The 25020-nt window shown below is 34.8% G+C and overlaps 2 protein-coding genes across 3 annotated transcripts in view; one reads left to right on the top strand and one right to left on the bottom strand.

Annotated features, from left to right (window-relative positions):
* Window positions 1-1160, bottom strand: part of LOC113108273 (collagen alpha-1(XXVIII) chain-like) — a 41726-nt gene extending 40566 nt beyond the window's left edge. The window contains exons 1-3 of the mRNA XM_026271202.1: window positions 1063-1160; window positions 581-636; window positions 136-235 (exon numbers count right to left, since the gene is read on the bottom strand). The gene's annotated coding sequence lies outside the window, so the exon portion shown is untranslated. The remainder of the gene's footprint in view (window positions 1-135; window positions 236-580; window positions 637-1062) is intronic.
* Window positions 1161-5633: 4473 nt separating this feature from the next.
* The window catches only part of lrp2a (low density lipoprotein receptor-related protein 2a), a 91779-nt gene continuing 72392 nt past the window's right edge, over window positions 5634-25020 (top strand). For both annotated transcript variants that reach the window (XM_026271201.1, XM_026271200.1), the window contains exons 1-11: window positions 5634-5826; window positions 16221-16334; window positions 17983-18105; window positions 18391-18507; window positions 19552-19662; window positions 20834-20947; window positions 21032-21148; window positions 21247-21390; window positions 22883-23002; window positions 23100-23228; window positions 24675-24844. In XM_026271201.1, the coding sequence (XP_026126986.1) occupies window positions 5640-5826; window positions 16221-16334; window positions 17983-18105; window positions 18391-18507; window positions 19552-19662; window positions 20834-20947; window positions 21032-21148; window positions 21247-21390; window positions 22883-23002; window positions 23100-23228; window positions 24675-24844 (1446 nt within the window). In that variant the 5' untranslated portion in view covers window positions 5634-5639. The remainder of the gene's footprint in view (window positions 5827-16220; window positions 16335-17982; window positions 18106-18390; window positions 18508-19551; window positions 19663-20833; window positions 20948-21031; window positions 21149-21246; window positions 21391-22882; window positions 23003-23099; window positions 23229-24674; window positions 24845-25020) is intronic.

The raw sequence follows: 25020 nt of genomic DNA, 5'->3' as shown, positions 1-25020 counted from the left end.
TTCAAACCCTTCTAAATTTGCTAATTAGTTTAAAATGCCCTTATTTGAAAGGCAATATCTGACTTGAATGTAAGACCCACAATCATCAGAGATTTTTTTAATGAATCATAATCAGATGTTTTTCTTTTAACAGACCTTTTTCAACTCATTGCAGGTGTCCTCTGCCCTCTCTAAGATGTCCTGTAGTTCCTTCACTTTTAATTCTCTGTTCACGGCTGCTGCTTCAATTTCAAAGCTGATAAAAAAAATGTAAACCATGAGAATGGCAAACTAAGCATAAAGATACATAAAGAGGACTGCCTTTATCATACTTTTATGGTACTTACTTGAGCCTGACAGTGTTATGCATTATGTACTTTTCCTCAAATGGAAAATGAGGCATTCTGGCTGACATAAAATTGTATGTTTCATGGAAGGAAATAAGAGAAAAATGTATGGTGTTGGAATGACTTGAAGCTGCGTAAATGATAATGAAAGTTTCACGCTTGGGTGAACTATTCCTTTAATAAACACGGAATGTGCTATCCATACAGAAAGTCTAGTGTTGCATAAGTCGTTTCATGTGTTTTGAGATTCATACCTGTTTTCTGCATCCAGTCTGCCGTTCTCAGCTTCCTTTCTTTTCCGCTCCAGCTCCTGAATTTTAGCTTGCTTGTCCTTTAACACAATGAAATTAAATTATTTTAACTCCATCTGAAAACAAACAGCAATGCAACTTATAATTAATATTAAATCTAGGCTGACCATACATTCTCTTTTTCCCAGAAGTGTCACGGCTGGGTTACTTCATATTTGCTGATTTACTAAAAATGTAGTTTGACCAATAGCGTGCATGCATTGTGCATAATCGACCAATCGTGGCATGCGAGAAGGTGGGACCTTTGCAGAACGATCAAAGCAATGCAAGTATGCATATATATAACGTATGAGGACTGCAGAGAGCATGTCAGTAGGCAAACAAAGCCAAAACCCTGACATTTTATGCCATTTAAAAATTCTAGACACGTCCAGGAAAAAGGTCATAGACTCTAGTGAATTCTGAACATTTGTTTCATTTCTTACCCGTATCTTTTTCCCACGCTGCACTGAGAGATCAATGAGCTCATCCTTTTGCTTCACAAGTTTCTCCAGTCTCTTTTGAGTGTCTGTCTCTCTCATTGATTATTTTTCCTGAGTTTGTCTTAGTTTGAGATCCAAAGAAATGTATGAGCTGTTTAACAATGTACCAGGCCAACTACACAAATTTACACAAAAATACTTAATCCTTTTTTTTTTATCTAGCTGCCAAGGCAAAACCACAATTAAAATACTAATATAGCTCAAACTGAAATAAATCTACTAATAATAAAAACTATACAGACATAAAAAACTAATAAAATGAAAAAATAAATAAATAAATAAAAATAAATTACTACAATTTTATTTAAAATGGAAAATCACTATAATAGTACCTCATTAATACTAAAATGATATGCAACCCAATATAATATCAAGTGTTTAGCTTACATTAAAATTAATTCATTGGTTAGATACATTCAAACCAAAACACTGTAGAGTTTGATTGATTGAATGTACATCAGCAACAAAATATCTCTCATGTTTTCTCTAAGACAATGAGCTATTTTAGTATACAAGAAGCTATAATAAGGTGCTCTATATTTTTGCATTTTAATACTTGCATTTATTCTTGTTTTATCCACAATCCTAACTGAGAAAGACCATTTTTAATGTCGTTTAACTTGAACTAAATGTATAAATTTACAAAAATTCCAATCAAGTTTCTTATTTGAAGTACAGTTATTTTTTATTCTTATGGTAAGAAAAAAAAAAAACGGCACTGTAATTTATATTACAAAAAAGCCTTAAAAACTATATTTTATACAGTGTATTTGCTTTAAAATATGTGTTGTATATAGAATGTATGCCATATTTTGAATACAGAAACAGACTGAAATAGTACTTAACAGCTTTAGTGTATATTACACTTCTTGTATAATAACTTATCTGTTTTTACGAAGCACAGATCAGCTGTAGAATTACAGAGCTGTTTTCATGGCTGTATTTTCAGGTACAATTAGGCAAAAGGGAAAATGGGGCTTCGGCACCACCTTTCTGCCAGTCCAGCAGGAAACGGGACTGTACCATTTCAGTCAGGAGGGAGGCTAACATTCACCTGTTCACATCATTTTGTTACAGTTTTGTTGATTCATTTGCTTATTATTTTAGTTATGGATACAACTGTATGTTAATCTGAAAATCATGCATATTATTCTGCGGTTTGTCTTTTTTGCTGTTTAATACCTTCTATGTTTAAGGTAGAGTCAGGTCTATATCCTGTTTGTATAATCTATGTTTGGGAGAGTTTTCTCTCTCAGTTTCTCTGTTTTTAATGTTATTCTTTGATAGTAATTATTCTTCAGGGGTAGAGCTTCTATTATATTTCAGAGGCATTATAATCGGAGATTTTAGCAATGGATTTTACCATTTCTTCATGTTTGTTTATTTGCAAAACCTCTTGATAGCTGCACTTTTGCTTTTTTGTTGGGGCAAGTTGTCACATATTTTAAATACATAAATATTAATAATATAATTTTATACTGCGTTCTAACGGTAATATTTTTAACCAAAACACTGGTTTATTATTTTTGTAAGCTACACTTTGCATGTGATTGCATTACGCTATTTATGCCCATTGTAAAACTTACCCCATTCAGTGTGACGCCAAGGCATATTACGACAAAAAGTTGACATGTGTTATAAGAACTCAATTATATTTTATTTTCTTAAGAAGTATCGGTGGAAATGTTCAGGTGTTTGTCAACGAAACTGAATTGGAATAAGTAACATAAATTCCTTGAAAATAGTAAGTTAGCCTAACGTTAAATGGTGTTAAAAATTTAAAAGTGACAACACTAACGTAACGTTACTGGGAGATTATTGGTTTTAAAGCTCACAAACTACAAGCAGAGTATTACAAATTTATGTTTCTAATTCGCCACCAGTTGCTTTGTTATTTAGGGGGCGAATTAACGTTATGCGTTTCAAATCACGATTTTATCACAAATACAAAATCAAAACAGTCGGTTTGGAGGGATCTTGAGCAAACAGAGTTCATGCGTGTCAGTTGCAGAAATGGGCGTAACGTTAAACAGTTTTGTATGAACATCACGTACCTGTTTAGTGTCTTTGATCATCCTTTTCAGGTCTATTGGGATTTTCTAAGGAGATGTCATACCGGAACTTTCAAGGCTATGTTTCTGAAGAAAAGCAAACAGGTTTTCCCCTCAGGTTTAGCAGATTGGTCTGAAAAAAACAGATGTAGTGCTCGAGTTTAACCACTAGATGTCGCCACGAGTCCTCTTTGGTTTAGGCTTTTACTGGTTCGAATGACGCAGACTTGGATTTACATATTTCCATTAGGTTGATCAGAAGAGTAAAGAATAAAGGATCGATTTGAGTAAAATGAAGCTATAACTTACTGCTGTAGCTCTGTTGAAAAAAAAAAAAAAAATCAACAGCCTGTTTAGAGCCAGTCAGACTGAGAAGCCAGCCTAAACTAAATAGTGGTAGGCTTGTTTAAAATGTTTATTTATTTTATTCGTTTTTTATTGGGAGCTCTAAAATGATACATTGAGGATCACAATAAAGGTTTTGGACATAAAAGGGTCACTTTAATACACTTCAAACTTTAGTTTTGGACCAAAAGGTTCACTTATCAGCTAAGCACGAGATCTTTGACGTGCCTGAGTGACTCTTTATAGAAACCCACTGACCTTAAGTAACGCATTTAAAACCAGGTTTTGCATTTTTTGACTCTTGGAAGACTTGAACTTGTGCTCTATCCTGAGAATAAGACACAGTTGTGGGTTATTGTCAGTAATAATTTAAAATAATTAGCAGCATATTTTTGCAAGTTGTCATTATTGAATTAGCCTGGTGTTGTAATGCATAGAAGCACAAATTAAAGATTCCATTTAATTTAAGCAAATTAATTTGTTAAAAGAAGTGATTGACCATTAGTTTAGTTTTTATGTCTGTGGCTGTTACTGCAGCTGGTTTTGGAACATAGTAGCTGGTTTCTAACTGGTTTAAACCGGTGAAAGCTGGTTATTAGGTGGCCGATCACCAGTCTGACAGTTTTAAACTGGTTGGTCAATGATGTACACTTTGCTGACACAATATTTCTCAAAACTGAGTATTGTCTGTTGACAAGGACACTCGGATAAATGACCACTTCTCTCAACTGTTCAATCAAACTTCAATTTGCTGCCCTAAAAGTGAAGTAAAACACTTGTGATTTTTACAGGTCCAACCCCCCCCCCCCCCCTACCCCCAACATATTTACTTTTTTATTTCTCCAAGTTGGGAGAATAAAACAGATTATTGCAGTACGTTTTTACAATAATAATATTTCAGTTCTTTCAGTACTTTAAAATTTCACATTTAAGTCAATGTGTTACCTAACGTTTCTTTGTAATTATCTGTGGAATGTACCAGACATTTTTGAGAGAAAATTGTTTTAGAGTTCTAGTAAATCCATAATAATCTGATCTAATATATATATATATATATATATATATATATATATATATATATATATATATATATATATATATATATATATATATATATAAAATAAATAAAATGTTAGTGTTATATATAACACACACACACACACACACACACACACACACACACACACACACATATATATATATATATATATATATATATATATATATATATATATATATATATATATATATATATATATAATAAATAAAATGTTAGTGTTATATATATAACACACACACACACACACACACATATATATATATATATATATATATATATAATAAATAAAATGTTAGTGTTATATATATAACACACACACACACACACACACACACACACACATATATATATATATATATATGTGTGTGTGTGTGTGTGTGTGTTTAATATATATAACACTAGCATTTTATTTTTATTTATTATATTATCTAAATGCCCTTGCTGTGTGTATTGTGTTTAAGATAAATTGCTTCTATTGTCCTCATTTGCAAGTCGCTTTGGATAAAAGCATCTGCTAAATGACTAAATGTAAATGTATAAATAAATGCATAAATGCATATATATTAGATCAGATTATCAGATATGTTTGTTAACCTTATTATCAGAAGTGCCAAAGTGGTCATTTTGCCTATAGCGTCTGTTCCAAAAATCTAGCACACCATTAAAAAGTGTTCAAACAGCTTGGTCAAAAAACAAAACAAAAAAAACTTGCAATCAAAGATTTTCTCGACCTTCTTTCTATTGCAGATTCAGGGAACATGCAAAGCAGCAACAGTTGTCTCAGTAAATAAAACCCATGTAAAATAATAATTAATATTTCATAAACAACAATAATTAATTTAATAATTTAATTTAATAAAATTAAGAATTCATCAGGCTATACTTATTATTTTATTATTATTATTAGTACAGCAATAATAGCAGTGGATATTTGTATATATTTCATTCACACACTGTGTCTGTTGCGCCACGCACACATTATGCAGGCTAGGCATTGAGCTCAACAGGTTCCTGGGAGCCAGTGAAGGATTTGATCCTGTGGGTCGAGCCGAGGGGGGAGCGTCATGTGCACGCCCTTTTTCATCAGCCCGGGACAAGTGAGTAAGAGGCACTTCACTGCATCTCAGTCCCAAGAGCTCCATCTGTCCGGCTTCATGAGGGGCTGGACACTCCACCCGGGACCGTGCGTCACAATGCACCTCCGACTTCTCCTCATTATAACTTTATGCGTGCTTCACTGCGATTGTCAAGGTACGGTGCGACTTTTGTTATTAACTTGTTTTGTATCATATTTGTTTCAGATACGGTCCCCTTTAGGGACTTAATTTCTAACAATAGACATAACGGGCAAGTGACTCTGCATGATATCACCATTATTCTGGTTTAATTTACCTACAAAACTGGGGGGGAAAAGTCCAATAGGATTCTCAGGGTTTGTTGGAAAATAAATAATCGTTCATTTATTCGTGCGAATAACGGTTTTGTTATTCATGCATGCTAGGATGAACGGATTTTCGCTCGAAATAAAACCGAAGCGTGAAAATGAAACAAAACAAGTATGCATCTGCTTAAAAAAAAGCATATAGTTCTAAGGTAAATATCAGAGGCGACACATTGTTGCGGTGGCGCACAAAGCCTCGCGCAGACAGATTGGAGGCTCTTGGAGAACTTTTGCATGGGCTTTGGCGTTGCTAGGGAACAGAGACGAGCATGTGACTCCAAGACAATCTCTAGCAGACCCCAAGCTGCTGGTACAAAGCAAATTCAACACGTTTCTGCGCTCGGCCCTGTTTCTAAAAGACTTAACTTAGTCTGTTGTGGAGGGGAGCTAGAGTTTGAGACGCGCTTTTTGTCGCGTTGCAGTCGGTTAGTCAGTTGACAGCAACAGGTTGCTCTGTGTGCTTGCATAGCTTGAGCTTCTCGAAATGTAATCTGCTTTCTTTTTGCCCAACCCTTAGTTTGTAAGCTTCTTATGTGCATCAAGCAACTAATTACTCTGCAGCTGCCGCTCAAGATGCTGCTCATGAAACACTCTGTTTCCAAGCGAAAATTAACTGTGGTTGTCTTATTTGAGATTAATCCTTTGTTTATAGGGAGAATTTGTCTGGATGCATTAAACAGAAGCCAATTAAATTCAGTTGACTGACCATTTTGACCTTGAGGTTTCAAAATCACATCTTCTCGCACAGTCTTTTGGGATTTCGTGCTGCTATGTTTGCATCAGGTTTAAGTTTGTGGCCGTAGCCTGGATTGATCTCCTCAGAAATGCGAGTCAGGAATGAGGTCCTGTAATCCAGCTTTATTCAGCATGTGTTTTCGGAGGAAATGACCAAAAGGGTCTTGATGGAGGGGGGACAGGTTACTTTCTCTAATCCGCTGAGCTTCACTTCCTGTTGGTTCCTCGAGCTCTCAGTTTCAGAGGGTCAAAGGTCTTTAAAGGTAGTTGTTTGTTACCTTCTTTAGCATGCATTTTAATTTAAACTGAGCTGGCACAATCTAAACAGTTTTGACACCTCGTTTTGTGATGTTTATTAACCAACTTGTGAAACTTTCCTTTATGAATTACTATTTACAACCGATAGCGTGTAACTCATTGCCTGCAAAAGTGATGATTATGCCGATTTATAACTTGTTTTTGTCATGTTTTTCACTTTCATTAGTCACGTATTAGCTGTCTCTGGATTGTAATGATTAAAGGGACACTTTCAATCAGTCACATTCACCAGTGGCCTTTTTTTCATTATGTGAAGCCATGGGTCCAGACAATACCGTGAAGATCAGCGAACAATGATATCTTATTCAGTAGGCTCAATCAGATGTGGATCAGTGAGGGGCCTCATGATCTGTAACAGGATTTCCATGCATGAAATCAAGAGAGGAAATCAGTTTGATAGTGGACAGAGGATCTTATCTGAACCTGGCTGTCAGCAAGCTTTAAAGTTCATAACTTAAACACTTTTGCAGCTGACTCCTTTAAAACGGTAAACATCTATGGAAGCCCATTTCCACCACAAAAAAAAATAAAAAAAAATAAAATAAAAAAGGCAATTCTGACTTTCAATCTTACAATTCTGACTTTTTTTCTTGCAGTTCTAAGAAAAACATAGAATTGCGAGATATAAACTGACAGCTCTGAATTTTATTCTTGCAATCCTGAGTTTTTAAACATTTTGCGATTGTTTTGCGATTGAATGGTAACTGCAAACTTTATCTCATAATTCATCAATACACTTTGTTTAGTCAGAATTGTAAGATATGATCTCAGAGTTGTAAGTTATAAACTCAGATTTGTGAGATAAAAAGATGCATCCCATGGTGGAAACAAGGTTTCAAAAACTTCTAATTCCTTGCCCCTGTAGATAAATTAATATTTTTTAATGAATAATGTCTTTAAATGCTTTCAAACTATTTATAATATCTATTTAATTTTGAATTTTGCAATGAACTTTGCATATATATGTTGTTGCAAAATATAAACAATATATTTACGACAATACATTTTGAGTTGAATCCAACTTTTATTAAAAACTTTTATTTTGGATGCGATAAATCGCGATTAATCGTTTGACAGCACTACTACTTATCAAATCTCAACATTATTTTGTCGCAAATATCGCAAAGTTAGTCAAGTATATCTAAATTTAACCACTTACGTACAGTACACTTACATAAATTAATATATATGTACTATATAGCTTTACTCAATAACTCATCGCCACAGAATGCAAACAATATAGTCGCCCGACAAAATATTTAAAGATTTCTATAAAGTGCAAATTATGGATCAAACTTAAATACGTAGAAATATTAGGCATATAGCAAAGATATACTTTAAATCTCAACTTAATTGTTGCCAAATGTAACTACTGTCCCACTCTAATCTTCTACTAAATGAGACATGAAGATATTAAGATATTTGAAATATTAACATCATAAAGCTCTGAAAACAATTATAACTCTTTACTGAAGAATACTTTGAAATCCTTAAGCAAATAAATATGAAAATTACTGGCTGCTTAAAAAGTGGGCTTTAACTTTTGCAACTCTTGCTGTCTTAAAACAGTTTTAGGTTTGCCAGAGAATAAAGTAGAGCAACTCAAAAGTGTACACAAATGTCACTAGTCTCCAAAGATTCTTCTTCGTCTTAAGTATCTTTTTAAAGTTTACAGCTATGAGTGAGAAAATGTGCCTGATAAGTAGCACGACTTTCAGATTGTCATTGTTTATTGTTCTAGAAAGAACTGCACATCCACTTGACGCGTGTTTGGTGTTCATTCCTCTGTGTAGGTTATTAAACAAATGTGTGAACAGGCTAAACTAACAGTAATGACGTCTGCATTTCGAACAGTGAGAAAATACCGAAATCCCATTTTTCCTGTTCTACACGTGCTCCTTAAACCTCACACATGCTTCTGGGCCTCTCTGGTAAAAGTCCTTGAGCAACCGAGCTGCTGTATTAGAAACACAGTTGGCGCTAATAAAGACTTCTAATCCTCTCAGTGTAAACAGCACCCTCACTGGACGTATTAGTCACTGCCGCGATGTCGTCTGAAAGCTGAGAGGACTGTGTGATGGTGTTCACGTTTGACGACACTGGATTGAGGGAGTGTGTTCTGTAAATCATTGTATCTTAAAAGTGCATAAAAATAAACAACCTGTGATCATTTACTCACCGTCATGTCATTCCAGACTAGTATAAACCTCTTTCTTCTGTGAACACAAAAGATGTTTTTAAAAATGCATGTGATTTTGTTAGTCAATATGAAAGTTAGGGTCAGGGTTACTTTCAAAATAACTCATTATATGGTTTAACAACATGAAGGTGAGTAAATGATGATGTGTTTAAATTGTTATTTTTTTTTAACATTAGTTAATTATTTTAAAACTATATTTAGTTATTTCGATTCTTAAACTCAGACTAAACAATGTCGCCTTGGCACTTGGTCTTTAGTTTTAATAAACGATAATATCCCAGGCTTAATTAACAGTATTTATTCATCTAGGTAAATGTTGATTCATATGCATAATCATGCATTTTATGTATAAGCAATGAATATTATATAATTTTTTAAAACAAATTAGATAAATGATAGAACATGTTGTTTATTATAAATATTTTACACTATTTATGATGTTTGCCTGTAGTTTTAGTCTATTGGTGCTGATTATTTCAAGAAGTACAAATAATTTGGACGAAATTTCGGTCCCACACATAAATGGCAGTCAACTTTGCCGATCTGAATGGTTTAATAGGCTCCCCGACTCTATGTTTGCCTCCTTTCCAATCGCAGCCAATGCCAAGCCACCTTGGCGTACCAGTAGGTCTTTTCTCCATGACTCCGTTTAGGCTGTGCGAGCCAAAGTCAGTTGTAAAGCAATTGACTGCATTCTGCGTCGTCCATTTCCATATGAAACGGGCTGCAGCACTCGGCTCCACGGTATGGCTGGCCAGCTCTGGGCTCTGCCAGCCATTCCTGCACATGCATTTACTCCAGCCGCCCCCCCAAAACAAGGCAGCATTGATGAAAGAAGCGGCACCTCTCCCATGGCCCCCGCGGGACTGGACAGAGATGTTTTGGGGGGCTTGCTAGTGGCTGGCAAGTGCCTTTAGTTTTATTTAAAGGGAAAGAGGGGTGACAGAATGGAGGAGGATGGGCCTCTTTTCGGCTTTCTTTTTCGCAGGAAGCTCTACTGTATTCCCCCATTCTGTTATCCATCTCCATCGGGCCTTTTGGCGTGCTGACACTTTCAGTTATGGGGCTGCAGTCCCGCCAGCCAGGCCATTGTGCCATTGTGGTCTCACAGTGGGGTCTAAGCCTTTGGGAGGCTTCATTCTAATGAAAATTCCTCCACCCCACTCTCTTTGTGACCCGACGTTGGCGCGTCCTTGTTTTTCCCCTCAGATAGTTTTAGGGGATTCTTGCCTGCTGAGGGTTTAAGTTGGCTAATTAGAAAAGACATGCCTAGAGAGGAGACGGGGACTGAGGGGGGCAAAAAAAAAAAAGGAAACAGCGAACGAAACAAAACAGGGTAAGCAAAGACATTAATGAAGAAAAGAAAAACAAGCGCAGACCCCATCAACAGGAGGACGGCATTTGCATAATACAAACTGCTGTCCTGACAATGGCCTGCCGGGACAATCGCATAACTGTTGTCATTCACGCAATCTTAGTTAAGATGTCTAAATAAAACCCTTTTTGAAGACACCCCAGGAAATGAGGGGACTAAATGCTTCGTTTTGCTGAGTGCAGGAACAGGATAGGCCCGCCGCCGTTCACTTTACCTGTCGCTTTTCCCAGATGCTGATACCGTCAGGAAACACTGGCTTTATTTTCCATGCTCTTGGCAGATAGGTTTCAGCTCTTGGCAACGACTAATGGGTTGTATAGATGACACATACTGTTAAACTGAGAGAAAACAATTCAGTGAAAATCTGTGTTATTTTAGTGTATATATTAATATTATTGTTTTGAATAATCTTTTATTTTTATATTTTTGTTGCCAACTTAATTTCATTTCAAATTTTAGTAATTTTGTTTTGGGGTTATATAACCCCCCAAATATGTATTTTCTATATGTTTATTTATGTATACTTTTATTTTTTATTATCTGTATAATTTTGATTACATATTTAGTTGCTTTGTTTAGTGCTTTAACTTAAATGAATAGGAATGGAAAGAAATTAAGCAATAAAAATGAATAAAAAATAAAAGAAAAATAATAAAAATAAAAAAGAAATAAATCAATAAAAATTAATTTAAAAGTTTCTTAATTGTATTTTATTTGTCAACATTTTTTTTTTTTTTTTTATTTTTTTTTGTGGTTTTACTTTTAGTAAATGAGAACAACCCTGGTGAAAATCAGCTATAAAATATAGCTTTCTCATTCGCTTGTATCCTGGCAGCATGTGTGAAAACGTCTATGGCTGATGTTTAAAATTCTATTACTTGCGAGCAGGTGTCAGTAAGAGCGTCTCACCTCCCAGATCCTGTATATGCCAATTGTCTACCTGTGCGTTACAGACGCTGCTGAAACCTCCGGGATCATGTCCTACCAACAAAGGCTTCCTTTGAGCGAGTAGAGCAGCAATTTTATCATTAGTAAACTGAGCAGGAAAAAGGCACATTTCCCAATTGGCTGCCGAAGGAGTTAAAAAGGAAGCCCATTTGGCTGGCATGCTTTAAAAGCGTTTGCTGTGGTGTTTGGTCTAGACCTCTTGCTATGAGGAGGCCCTCGCTGAGCTTTTAGCGCCACGGCTCAAGCACAAACCCCCGTGGCTTTCTGGCAGAGGACACAATCCATTATTAAAGAGCACATCACGGGGAACGAGGCTGATAAACTTCTGACTCATACATAATAAATGCTCTGCTAATACAGTTTTTGTTTTGCAATGGCACAGAACCAAAATGCTGTCCACTATGATATATTTAAATTAATGTTGAAGGATCGAGAGTAGTAATATTTTACAAACTTCCTGTGTATAGATGTATGGAAGCCTGTTTGTGCTACTGAATAATAAAAATAAAAAAGGTAATTGCAACTTTTCATCTTAGAATTCTGACTTTTGTCTCGGAATTGCGAGATATAAATTGCAATTGCATGACAAAGTCGCAATTGCATGTTATAAAGTCATCAGAATTGTGAGATATAAACCCCAATTGTGAGAAATAATATCAGTATTGTTAGTTTATATAATGCAATTGATGTTTTATAACAAGCAACTGCAAGTTATACAGTCAGAATAGTAAGATATAAACTCACAATTCTTAGAAAAAAAAAATACCCCTCCCCCCATCAGGATTGCACTTTTTAACTTACAATTGCAATTTTTTTTCTCACAATTCTTAGAAAAGAATTCAGAATTGCAAGATATAAACTTGAAATTGTGAGGGGAAAATGGGCTTCCATACTGAAGGAAGCACATTAAAGGTATTATTCTCCAAAAAAAAAAAAAAAAAAAAAAAAATTCAATGCAAACCTGGAAAACAAAACATGGAACTTAAATATTTATCTTTTTTAGAGCCTTATAGTCATTATTAAAATAAACTGTTTTTATATGGCATTTCTGGGTGAACTGTTCCTTTAAATCTTGCTAAAATGCTTCCAACCTGCCATGTCTCACAAGAGGGAGTTGTTCCTCCATCCATTTAGAGATTACTTTATTGCACTGTAAGACTCATTTTTTGTCAGTCGGATGTCTAAACATATTACCTCAGATTTTTAGCAAGGTCTCTGGCCGGCTAAATGTCAATGATTTCCTCGTTAGTTTTTTGAGCAGTTCTCAGTTTCCTATTGGCAGGCGCCGTGTGCTCGAGCTGTCTGATTGAGTCACAGGAGTTTCCTAAAAGGCAGCAGGTCAGATAAGATTCTTGTTTCAACCGATCCAAACAGCCACGCTTAGTAAAAAATTAAAAAGTGCTTGTTAGTACATTCATTATCGTTTACTGAGACGTTACACAGTAAACTGATGTTACTGACGTTAGTCAGTAAAAAAAAAAAAAAAAAAACACTTAATATCCATGAACATTAATAATAACAAATCACAAAATATATAATTAACTGCCCCTCTTTAAAATAATATTTTTAGATAACATTTTCTTACACTTCTCAGTGAAAAGTTGTGTTCTCTAACCTGTGAGAAGTATAAATATTTAAATAAATTAATAAATAGGGTGTTTTCTGTGAGAAGTATATAAAAAAATAAATATTATATTTATTTTATTTTGGGTGTATATATATATATATATATATATATATATATATATATATATATATATATATATATATATATATATATATATATATATATATATATATATATATATATATATATATATATATATATTTATATATATTTATGTTTTTGCTTTCTCCAAAGAAAATGTGAGTAGTGTTTGCCTGGGCAAAACCAATTCTAGAATGTCATGGATGGTTACCTGAATGTTGCTGTGCACTTAATAGAACGTTTTGGGTGGTTGTTAGGGTGTCGCTGTGCACTTAATAGAATGTTTTGGGTGGTTGTTAGGGTGTTGCTGTGCACTTAATAGAACGTTTTGGGTGGTTGTTAGGGTGTTGCTATTCAACAGGTAGAATGTTTTGGAGTGTTGGAATGTTTTACAGTCGACCAGGTGAGGGATCACTCATGCAGTGCAAACAGTGCTTGTTCAAATTCCTAACCTCAAATCTGACTAGACCTGCTTTCAGAGAGCATGCAAATTTAGATACGATGGATTTGTTTTACAAAAGAATTATGCATGAGGTTATTCAGGAACATTTTATTGGTTGAATTACAACAATCGAATAACTATAGAGCCGTCAAATTTAAGTTCCGGTAACTTTTGAGTTTATTTGCTGCAGCTTCGTTTCAGAAGATCACAAACATTTGACCGTGGACTGCCTGTATGTGTGTGTGTGTGTGTGTGTGTTTAGGTAAGTGGTGATAAGACATACTCGCTCACCCCCTCTCCAACCCTCCTGCCCTTCACCACATCATTCCACCTTGCATCTCCCTTTGCTTTTGGAATTTGGGTGTAAGGGCTGCGGTACCACCCTGTACCGATATTTATCCTAATTACATTTCTGACAAGGAACAGCACGCACCATTCATCAGTGTCAGCCAGAGACAATCAGAATCCCCTGACGGAGGACTCCGCTGCTGAGCTATGCTGATGGTGTCGATATGTCCCAGAGCCCGTCGGGGAAGGTAGAGGGGTGGTACGTTATCTCCTCAGATGTCACTCACAGGGGGAGATCAAAAGCAAGGAGAATTAGGGCGATAGAAGTGCTTGCTCACAGACTGGCACGCTTGGCTCCGCTGGCTGTCAATTCGGATGTACAAATGCTTCATCAGTGGAACAATCACATGCACACTTAAAGATGTGTGAGCTCAGTGCACTGCTTTTCAGAATTTAAATTAGTATTTATGTCCTGATTTTCAGTACCAATATCCACACATCCATAAAAAACGAAATACATTGATGCAAAATTGTTTAACATAAAAACATTTGTTAACAGAGAACAATCATTGCCATCTTGTTTCTATTCACTGTAAAAACAATTCATAGTTAAATTCAGTGTGAAAAAAACTCACTTACTGTACCATTTTTGGAGTGAAAATACTTTCTACACTTTTTTTAAATGTGGTAATTTTGTTTTGTTTAAAAAAATAATCTTTTTTTTTTCTGGTAAACAAGACAAAATAAGCATCACAAATTTCTGGAAAACAAGACATAATGATCATGAAGAAACTCTTTTTTTATTATTTTTATTTTTTTGCTGCAGTGTTGTGAGTCTTTTGGCAAGGAAGAAGATTAAGACAAAGTCAATTTAAGTTTCATTTTGCATAACTTTTAGCTCCTTTTTAATGACTTCTTTTGTACATGCTTTTAGTCTCGGTATATACAGAATGTAATTTCACTTTAGACAAAAACTGAATATTTAATCTGAACAGTCTGTAAATAAGACCTTCAATGTACTTAGCTTTCATTTATTGCACATACATTTTGAAACTCTTATGCAAAACAGGTTTTTCAATAAAAATTTACAAAATAAATGATATGAGATACAGTAGTTTATACAAAGTAGTATATTAAGGGTACAGTAACTTCAATTTTGTTTTCTTCCTGAGAGATCAACTTCATTCTTTTTGGGTCACTGTTATAAAGAAAACCATATACATTTGTAGACATCTTTGACAAGGATGCATCTCAATTAATTCTCATGGATTTGCGACATTGATCATTTATATCGGACGATTGTATGTCGAATGGTCAAGAGGCCTTTGGATCGGTCGTGTGCAGAAGGTCATTGTCCATGTAGGGGAGATCTTTGGACCTTATCTTGCGTAGTAACTCCTGCAATGTTTACATTATTTCTTATTACATTACATTATCTGGATGTCTCAAACCCATCACGGTCAGGTTTTATGATCTGTGGGAGTAGATCTTTGGTTGCTGTCTTGTAGTCAGCATTGAGTAAGCCCATAGGCCTGCATGATGAATGTGTTTTTTTTTCTCCTTTTTTGAAGCTAATGGATGCAAGAGATTAAGGCATCTGTCATTTAGAGCTGACATAATCATAGGTCAAAGCTCAGGTAAGAATGTTACATAGAATTAATGTGGGAAGTGATGCTGTTCTCTGACCTTAACAGCTGTCGTCCCATCAAAAATCATGTTTAATTCTGACGATATATATATATGCCTTTTGTTACAATAAAAACATCTAACACGTTAATTTATTTATTCATTTATTTAGAGCAGATCAGAATATTTTGTACCTTTGGTACTCCTTTGCACATTATATAGGGCCCTAAGAAAAAAAAAACATATAGTAGTTTCATAACAAGAAATGAGTCTAAAGTGGCCTGAAATTCAAAAAATCGCTACAACGTTATCTAAGCAGAAACCCCTTTTTTCCCACAATTTTTAATGGAATTAAAAAAAATATGAAATTTGGGAAAAAATAAAACAGATTTCATAGGGCCTACTTATTTACCCCTTAAAGAGTGCATATTAGTACCTTAAACTATATTAGTACCTAAAGAGTGCATACAGTATTGTAGTATCTTTTGAGAGGGTACAGCTGCAGTGACAGCTTCTGATCAGATTTGAACAGATGATCTGAATATCCTGTCATTCTCTGTGTAGGTTCAGGTTGTGAAGCGGGGTCTTTCCGCTGTGGGACAGGCCGTTGTATTCCAGCAAGCCTGAGGTGCGATGGAACGACCGACTGTTCGGATAACTCAGACGAAATTGGCTGCCGTAAGTAACTCTTCATCCACAGTCACAAGCTCACAATGACAAAGAGTGGCAAGTGTGAAATACTGCTGTTCAGTTTGTAATCCATAACCCAGAACAACATTAGCAGAAACTAGCCATGTCTTCTCTCAGGTATTTCAAATAGGGTTTTAGCATAGTAAGTGTTGACTTTAAAAATAACATAGTTAGCATTGCTAACATTACTTTTTTAACTTAAAAGTCTTGTTTTATACACCATTTAGGGATTCAAAAAACTAGTTTCTTACCAGTTTTAGGGCTGGTTTCACACATTCATACAGAGCATAAGAAAATAAGAAATGAAATCAATTCCAGTGTAAATCTCACTAGCCTTCTATGGACAGCAAATCTCTTGAAGTCATGGCTCAAAATCTAGTCTGGCAAAGACCAAAAGAGTTCTGAGGGGTGAAAACCTACAAATCTAGTAAGATGACTATCACAGATCCGCCATCCAATCCAAATTAAATGGGTTTTTGCTTAAAAATCTGTGGTGTAAAAAATAATCTTGTTTTCCCCTAAGTTTTATTACACAGCTCACTGAAATATTTTTGTTGTTTTTAACCAAAAAGTCACTTAATTAGTTTTTAAAACAAGACACAATATGAAAGTAAATTTAAGAATGTTTAGATGTTTTACTGGAAAGAAGACAAAAATACGAAGTCTAGCGTACTACATGTAAAGAGCCCTATCATACACTGGGTGCAAGTGTTTTTGCTAGTTTCAGTCTGACACAGTTCTCACCTGTTCTGCACCCATTTGTGTGCTCAGGGGCGTGCTGGTCTAAAAAAGAGGTGTGTTCAAGTGCATTGTTGGCGCATTGCTATTTTGAGGGACTGAACATAGACTGTGCCACAGACCAACACAAACCTGGTCTAAAGTCTGGGGCAATGTTTTTTCTTCGCTGTTTAAATAGCGTATTAAGTAATATGCGCCTGTATGGCTGGTGCACAAAGCACATACACTTTGCTTATTACACACACAATGACGTACAGCACCACACAAACATTATTAAAAATGAAAAATTACATTCCGCCATGTAAATAGCAGACCCGGAATGCAATGATCACAACTGGCTTTTAAAGGGGATGGGAGATGAGACTCTGATTGGTTTATTGCACATTACGCCTGAAAAACACCCATTCCTCATTAAGAGAATAGGAACAACCCGTTTAGACCATGCGCCGGGGTGCGTCGACCATGCACTTAGATGGTTAAAATAGGACCCGAAGAGTTCATCTGCAAAAAAAAAGAACTAATTTTCCAAAATTATGGGTAACACTTTAGTATAGGGTCCAATTCACACTATTAAGTAGTTGCTTATTAGCATGTCTATTATTAACATATTGGCTGTTTATTAGTGCTTATAAAGTACATATAATGCATGACATCCATAATCCTACCCAATACCCTAAACTTAACAACTACCTTATAAACTATTAATAAGCAGCAAATAAGGAGTTAATTGTGGCAAAAGTCATAGTTTATGGTAAGTTAATAGTGAGAATTGGACCCTAAAATAAAGTGAAAGAAAAACGTTTTCCAAAAGGTAATGTGGCATGTTTATTTCACTGTATCGTGGAGCCAGCTCAGATCTGTTCTTGGTTAACAATGGCGTCTCATTGCGCTCCTCCAGCCCAGCCCACCTGCGAGAGCGCTCAGTTCCAGTGCTTGAGTGACGGCGAGTGCATTCCTCAGCACTGGGTCTGTGATGATGAAGAGGATTGCGAGGATGGCTCCGATGAAAGGCAGCACTGCCGTGAGTACACCTTATCTCCATCCATCCTTCTCTCCCTCGCTTTCTGCTTCCATTTCAATTACGACTGTCCGTCAGAGCAGAGAGCTCCATTGACTCCCAGTAATGTACGGGGATGCAATTTCCATCATGTCGGAGAAACACGATATCTCAGATGTGCAGGCAACAGTCCGAAAAACAAAAGGCAATGCGTGCATATGTTGTAGAGAGAGCATACCACTTTAGTGAAGATGAGGACCACCCAGCACTCTCATATTATAATCATGTGTCTTTGATCTTTGATGGCAGCTGGCAGGACGTGCTCCAGTTCACAGTTCACCTGCACGAACGGGGCATGCATCCCGGGAGGATACAGGTGCGACCGTGTGCCTGACTGTCTAGACGGCGCAGATGAGAGAAACTGCCGTAAGTATGCTGTCGGTATGTGTGTGGTGGGATTAGAGCTGGACAATACAGCTAAATATATATATATATATTGTATAGTTTTAATAGTATCTGAAGAATACTAAAGGAAACCTAGTAAAAGCTAAAAAAATTATTAAATGAACAAATACATATGTAATTGCTGTTTAATAATTGTAATTTTTTTGCAACAATTACTACAAAAAAAACTATTACTTTTAAATCAACTGTGAATTAGTTTGAACTAGTTTGAGTCAAATCAACCAGTTATTTTGCCATTTTCCATAATTGAGCTTAAATCAGATGTCCAAGTGAAATCGAAATAGCGCCCATTTACTTTAGAAACTCACATTAAACACATTGCAAGCCTTCTCCTTTAACCACCTGACTCCATTCTGGTATGCTTTTACCATCCATCCGGTTTCCAGTGGTTCAACTCGTGTCCTCGTTCCTGAAATATCCTATTTCATGCGGAAATGCATTGGATTAAGGATGCAGAACGGTCACGACGTTGCATGGCATTTCATGAATTTCATGTATTTCTCTCATATTTGCACTAGTTACTCAATATTTTAATATCATAAAGTGCATAGCAATATATTGTGAATAAATGATTCATATTTGATATATCACCAAATCCTATATAGTGTGTGTGTGTGTATGTGTGTTTGTGTGTGTGTTTCCTTCCCCTCGAAGGCTCCTTTGGCATTTTAATCAATTTGTAAGATTAAGAGTCTCGCTGATGGACAGAAATGGCCACAATATGCTTCTTGTTTGTCAGAGTTGATTGCAGATTCCTCTGTGGATTAGTGCGAGTGTCAGTTCATCACTGAGCTGCTTTAATCGAACAGACCTGCTGTGCACATAATGCTCTTTTGGCTGCAGACGTTTGTGTTTGATTTTCTACATTAGCTTTATGCTGTTTTCGTGCTAACATGTTAAGATCACTCGATTCGATGATGTACCCCAGTGGAACCCTGTTTCATATTACAGAGTGATTCTATTTAATTGAACGAGTGAGTGATGGACCTGCTCTCTTTCTCTCAGTCTACCCAGAGTGCTCGGAGCTGAGGTGTGCTAACGGGGCGTGTTATAACAGAAGCCAGCGCTGTGACCAGGTGCTCAACTGCCGAGACGGCTCAGACGAGGCCAATTGCAGTGAGTGTATTTCTCTGGCAGGACACACACATTGACACAGTCATCTACTGGATGTCCTGGGAAACTTCTGCGCTACTTTTACTATTGCAACTTAACAGTTCATTATGAACCGATAATGTTTAGTCATGTGACTTTTTGTCTTCTTGATTGCACGTTTAAAAATAAAGATTTTATTTTTATTTTATTTTATTTTTTTTTTTCATGATTCCATCCGGAACTTTCCATTGGACAAAAAATGTATAATGGTGTAAAATAAAGTTCTATAGATTTTTTTAAATATTCTTTATACAAAAAAAAAAAAAAAAAAGATTAATTTAAGAACTGTTTACTAAAAATTTTCTTCGGGGAACCAAAAATATTTATTCTATGGCAACATTGTGAAAACCCTTTTGTAACCATTATTTTTAAGAGTGTAGAGTAATATATATATATATTTCAGGGTTATTATCAACAGCTTAATATATATAAAAAAATAATTGTTTATTGAAATCAGATCAAATAAAATAAAATTTAAATATTAGATAAAAAAGCTTTTTTGTTGTTGTCGTTGTTTTTTATAAATACACCATAGCTTGCAAAATCCCATAGACTATCCATGTAATATATGTGACTTTCATACTATATTTATACACTATATTTCATAATTTCTTGTGACTAACAAAGCACATTTAAAATGTTGTTGACTGATTATCCCATTTACAGTCTCATTTTTGTCATGATTCGTCACAACACATGAAAACCAATGGCATGTGCCATCAGTAGTTATTTCAATCATGGTGCAATGTGTCCAAATTTGACATATTTGAAATAAAAGCAAGCACACAATTATGTTTGAGAGCCTAAAAGGTTTAGTTCACCCAAAAATTCTGTTATTAATTACTCCAGACCTGCATCTTACACGACTTTTGCATTGTTTTATATTTATATTATATTGAATGAATTAATAATAGAGTTGGGACAACATGAGGGTGAATAAATGATGACAAAAACTCATTTCTGGCTCGACTATGCTTTATTATACCGTATCCTATGCTGAATTCTTTTTGACATTCATCATTTTTGCACGCTTTGGTGCGGTGGAAACATACAGTACCAAGTGTAGTAATCTTCAGATTTATGTAAACTTTCTGAAATTGTGTTGTGGATAAACATATCTCTTGTTTGTTTTCAGCCCGGCGGTGCAGCAGCGGTCAGTTTCAGTGCAGTAACGGGGAGTGTATTCCTCGCAGTTACGTGTGCGATCATGATGATGATTGTGGAGACAGAAGTGATGAACAGAACTGCAGTAGGTTTCAGTTTCTCAAATCCAGCCATAATGAATGTAAGGCATGAAGTGGTGTGAATGTTCCCTGTAACGTATTCTCTACAGCCTACCCCACCTGCAGAGGAACGTACTTCACCTGTCCCAGCGGCCGCTGCATTCATCAGGTCTGGCTGTGTGATGGAGAGGATGACTGCGAGGACAATGCGGATGAGAGAGGCTGCGGTGCGTCCCTAAAACCTCCTTCTGCATGCTAAATATTTCAAAATATTGCACGTTTTTTTCCACATGAAAGCATCTTGGTTTTTTTTGTGGTTGTTTAGATAATGTCCAGCGTGAGTGTTATCCCGGGGAATGGCCGTGTCCTTCTTCTGGTGTTTGCATCCCTCTGGAGCATCTCTGTGACGGGACGTCCCACTGTCCGGACGGAGAAGATGAAACCAACATCACTGCTGGACGCAACTGCAGTCAGTCTCCACCTTAAATTCACTGCCTGTGTTATTTTAGTGTTATTTATATACTATTATAGTATCGAATTACTGATGTTTTTATTTAGTGATTTAATTTTGTGCCTTTGGCATTTTTGTTAGTATCTTTTTTTATATTTTGATGTAGCTTTCTTTTATTTTATTTCAGTTTGAGTTTTTAGTAATTTTAATACTTCAACTTAAATCTTATTTTATTTTAGCTAGTCACCTTTTTAAAGCTTTCACTTTTGTTTTTAGATTTTCAGTTTACATTTTAACTTTAGTTAATTTGTTATGTGCTTTTGTGATTTGTATTAGTTCTTTTAACATTACTATTTATTTTTAGCGCAGTTTTATTTTTATTTATTTTCATTTTATTTATTTAAATTATTATTCATAATTTAGGATTAAATTAACAATAGCATTTAACAATTAAAAACGATTTGGAATAGTTTTAGTTATGTAAACATTTCAAACATTATTTTATTTCAGATTTAGTAATTTTATTACTTAATATTTTGTAATGTGTTTTTATCTTTTGTATATTTATTTTAATATTAATATTTATTTTTATTGCAATTTAGTTTAAGTTCAGTTTTATTTTTATTTCTTTTTATTATTTCTTTTTCATTTTATTGATTTAAATAGTTTTTAATAATTTAGGATTGAATTAACAATTGCAATTAACAATTAACAAAATATTTTGTATCGTTTTTAGTAACGTAAACATTTCAAACATTAATTTATTTTATTTAAATTTTAGTCATTTTAGTCTGTTTTTTAATGTAATTTTTATATTTTATTTTACTTCAGCTTTATTTATTTCACTGTCAATTGATTTTTAATTCACTGAAAAAAATTATGTGGAAAGTTTTCAAATTGCTAGTAAATTTCACAAATGTGACATTGGACTACAAAACCAGTCAAAAGGGGCCATTTTTTCTTTTATTGAGATTTATACATCATCTAAAAGCTGAATAAATTCAAAATAATATAATGAATAATAAATAAGCTTTCCATTGATGTCTAGTTTGGTAGGATAGAACAATTATTGGCCATGTTCTGCAATTTGAGGCTGCAAAAAAATCTAAATACTGAGAAAATTGCTTTAAAGTTGTTAAAATGTAGTTCTTAGCAATGCATATTACTAATCAAAAATTAAGTTTTGATATATTTATGGTAGGACATTTACAAAATATCTTAACTAAATAAAGATTTTTGGGATAAAAGAAAAATTGATCATTTTGACTCATGCAATGTATTGTTGGCTATTTCTACAAATATACCCCAGTGACTTAAGACAGGTCTTGTGCTCCACAGTCACAAATAATTAAAGAGAAAAGCAAGTAACACTTTGAAATAAATTTGGAAAAATTTAAATAATTAAAAATAATTTTCTCGTAAAACGTACTCCAAAAATCTTTAATTAGAACTTTATGATTTGATGTAACGATTTGCACATTTTCCTAACGTCTGCTGTGTTTTGTGTCAGGTATCTGGCGCTGTGCGTCTCTCAGCTGTGAGCATCACTGTCACTCCTCTCCCGCCGGAGGAACCTGTTCCTGTCCGCTGGGATACATGGTCAGCAGAAACGACAGCCGCTCATGCATTGGTAAAACCTTCGATTGGAGATTACAAACAGTTGCTCATATTCAGTCAAACCGGTGACTTGCCATCAGCTCTCCTGTATTCTGTGCACGTCTCTGCAGATTATGATGACTGTAGTCTGTGGGGCATGTGTGACCAGCTGTGTGAGGACCGCACCGGAAGCCATCGCTGCAGCTGTCGGGACGGTTACCTTCTGGAGCAGCACAGATACTGCCGAGCCAATCCCTCTTGTGAGTCCCTTCAGTATACTATCTCTGTGTTTGATGAAGGCCTGTAACTGATTCAAGTTTATATGTGTATAAAGCTTTTCACAATTCTTGTTTCAAAGCAGCTTCACAGAAAATTCATGTTTCTGAAAGTATTCTGCAATCAGTCAGAGATCAGTGTCAAAGTACCATCCATACGGCAGTGATATACAGGCTATAACATAATCCAAGTCATGTGCATTGAATTTATTTTTACTTTAGAAATTGCTTGTAAATTTCACAATTAATTACAAACAAATAGCAAGTAACACATCAAATAAAAATTGAAAATTTGAAGCAAAAAGACAGAAAGAGTATGTATGATTCTTGTAAAATGTACTCCAATTTACATCATCAAATAATCAGTTTTTATTTCACAGTAAGGTTAGGAAACATCATGTATTCAGATTAAACAGACAATTTGTTGCAGCTTGTAAAAGCAATTGTAGCCTATAGTTCTTTTAATGCAATATAAATATAGTTAAAATATAGTAAAAAATAATAATTTTATAGTGCAAGCAAAATATTTGCTTTTATTTTGTGTAATTTTTAAACACACATATTTGTCACCCAGTCCTAATGGTTCATTTTTTTAAATGATAAATAATAAATGTTTGTTGCTGTTTATTTTAAATATATTTTACACAGATTTACAAGTATATTTTATTTGTATTTTTGGATTACTACATTTTTCTTTTAAATATTTTTATTAATTTTATTTTTCAGTTTTACTCAGTGTACTTTTATTCTCATAATAAAGAATTAAATGTAATTAATCTTGCACATTTTAAATTTGTATTCATTTATTTACACAGTATCCTTTTTTCTTATATTAAATCACATTAAATGTATTAATATTTATTTTAAATATATTTTACAAAGGTTAATATGTATTTTGAAAAAAATATTTATTCACTCGGGGTCATTTTTCTCATAATAAATAATATTTAATTCATACTTTTATATATATTACTCATGCTTATACGTATTTTTTATTGTGTTTCTCTGTGTCACTTTTTACCTTAAGAAATCATATTAAATTACATCTTTATTAAATAATTTTGTAAGCTGTTACATTTCCTGCATGCTTTCACATAAGTTTCTTAGAGACTAATATTCCTGGTGTTAACTGTTATCTTATATGTCTATTAATCAGGCTTTTTGCAGCCCATCTCTCTTCAAGCGCCTCAGTTTGCATTGAATGCCACTGTGTTATTAAGCTCCTGAAATGTCTGCCTCCCAACCATTTATTTGGCAGGTCCTGGAAATGAATAACAAACGCTGGCACCACACAGCCAATCCCAAACTCTCTCACATTAGTTAGGTCTTATCAGAAGTACATTGTATTTTGAGAGTCCTCCAAAGATTGTCAAACTGTATCCTTCATTTTGAAGCTCACCACATGAATTCACTTTGTTCTGCAATCTTCAGCTGGGGTTCCTTCACTTATATTCTCCAACGGGAGAGACCTGCTGATCGCTGATGTCCACGGACACAACGCTCGAACCCTGGTCCAGTCCCAGAACAGAGGAGTTGCTGTTGGCGTGGACTTCCATTTCCAGCTGCAACGAGTCTTTTGGACCGACACAATCCAAAATAAGGTCAAACGGATGACAGACTAACAACATCAGTCCTTCTGAAGTTACATAGTTGCTAAAATATAGCATAAGGGCTGGCATTTATAAAGTTAAGACATTTATGATGTTACATAAGATTCAATTTCAAATTTCAAAACAAAATTTAATCTATCACAGTTTTCACAAAAATGCGAAGCAGC

The sequence above is a fragment of the Carassius auratus genome, chromosome 9 (assembly GCF_003368295.1).
Source record: "Carassius auratus strain Wakin chromosome 9, ASM336829v1, whole genome shotgun sequence".
Lineage (NCBI taxonomy): Eukaryota > Metazoa > Chordata > Actinopteri > Cypriniformes > Cyprinidae > Carassius > Carassius auratus.
This window is presented reverse-complemented; position numbering and strand designations above follow the sequence as displayed.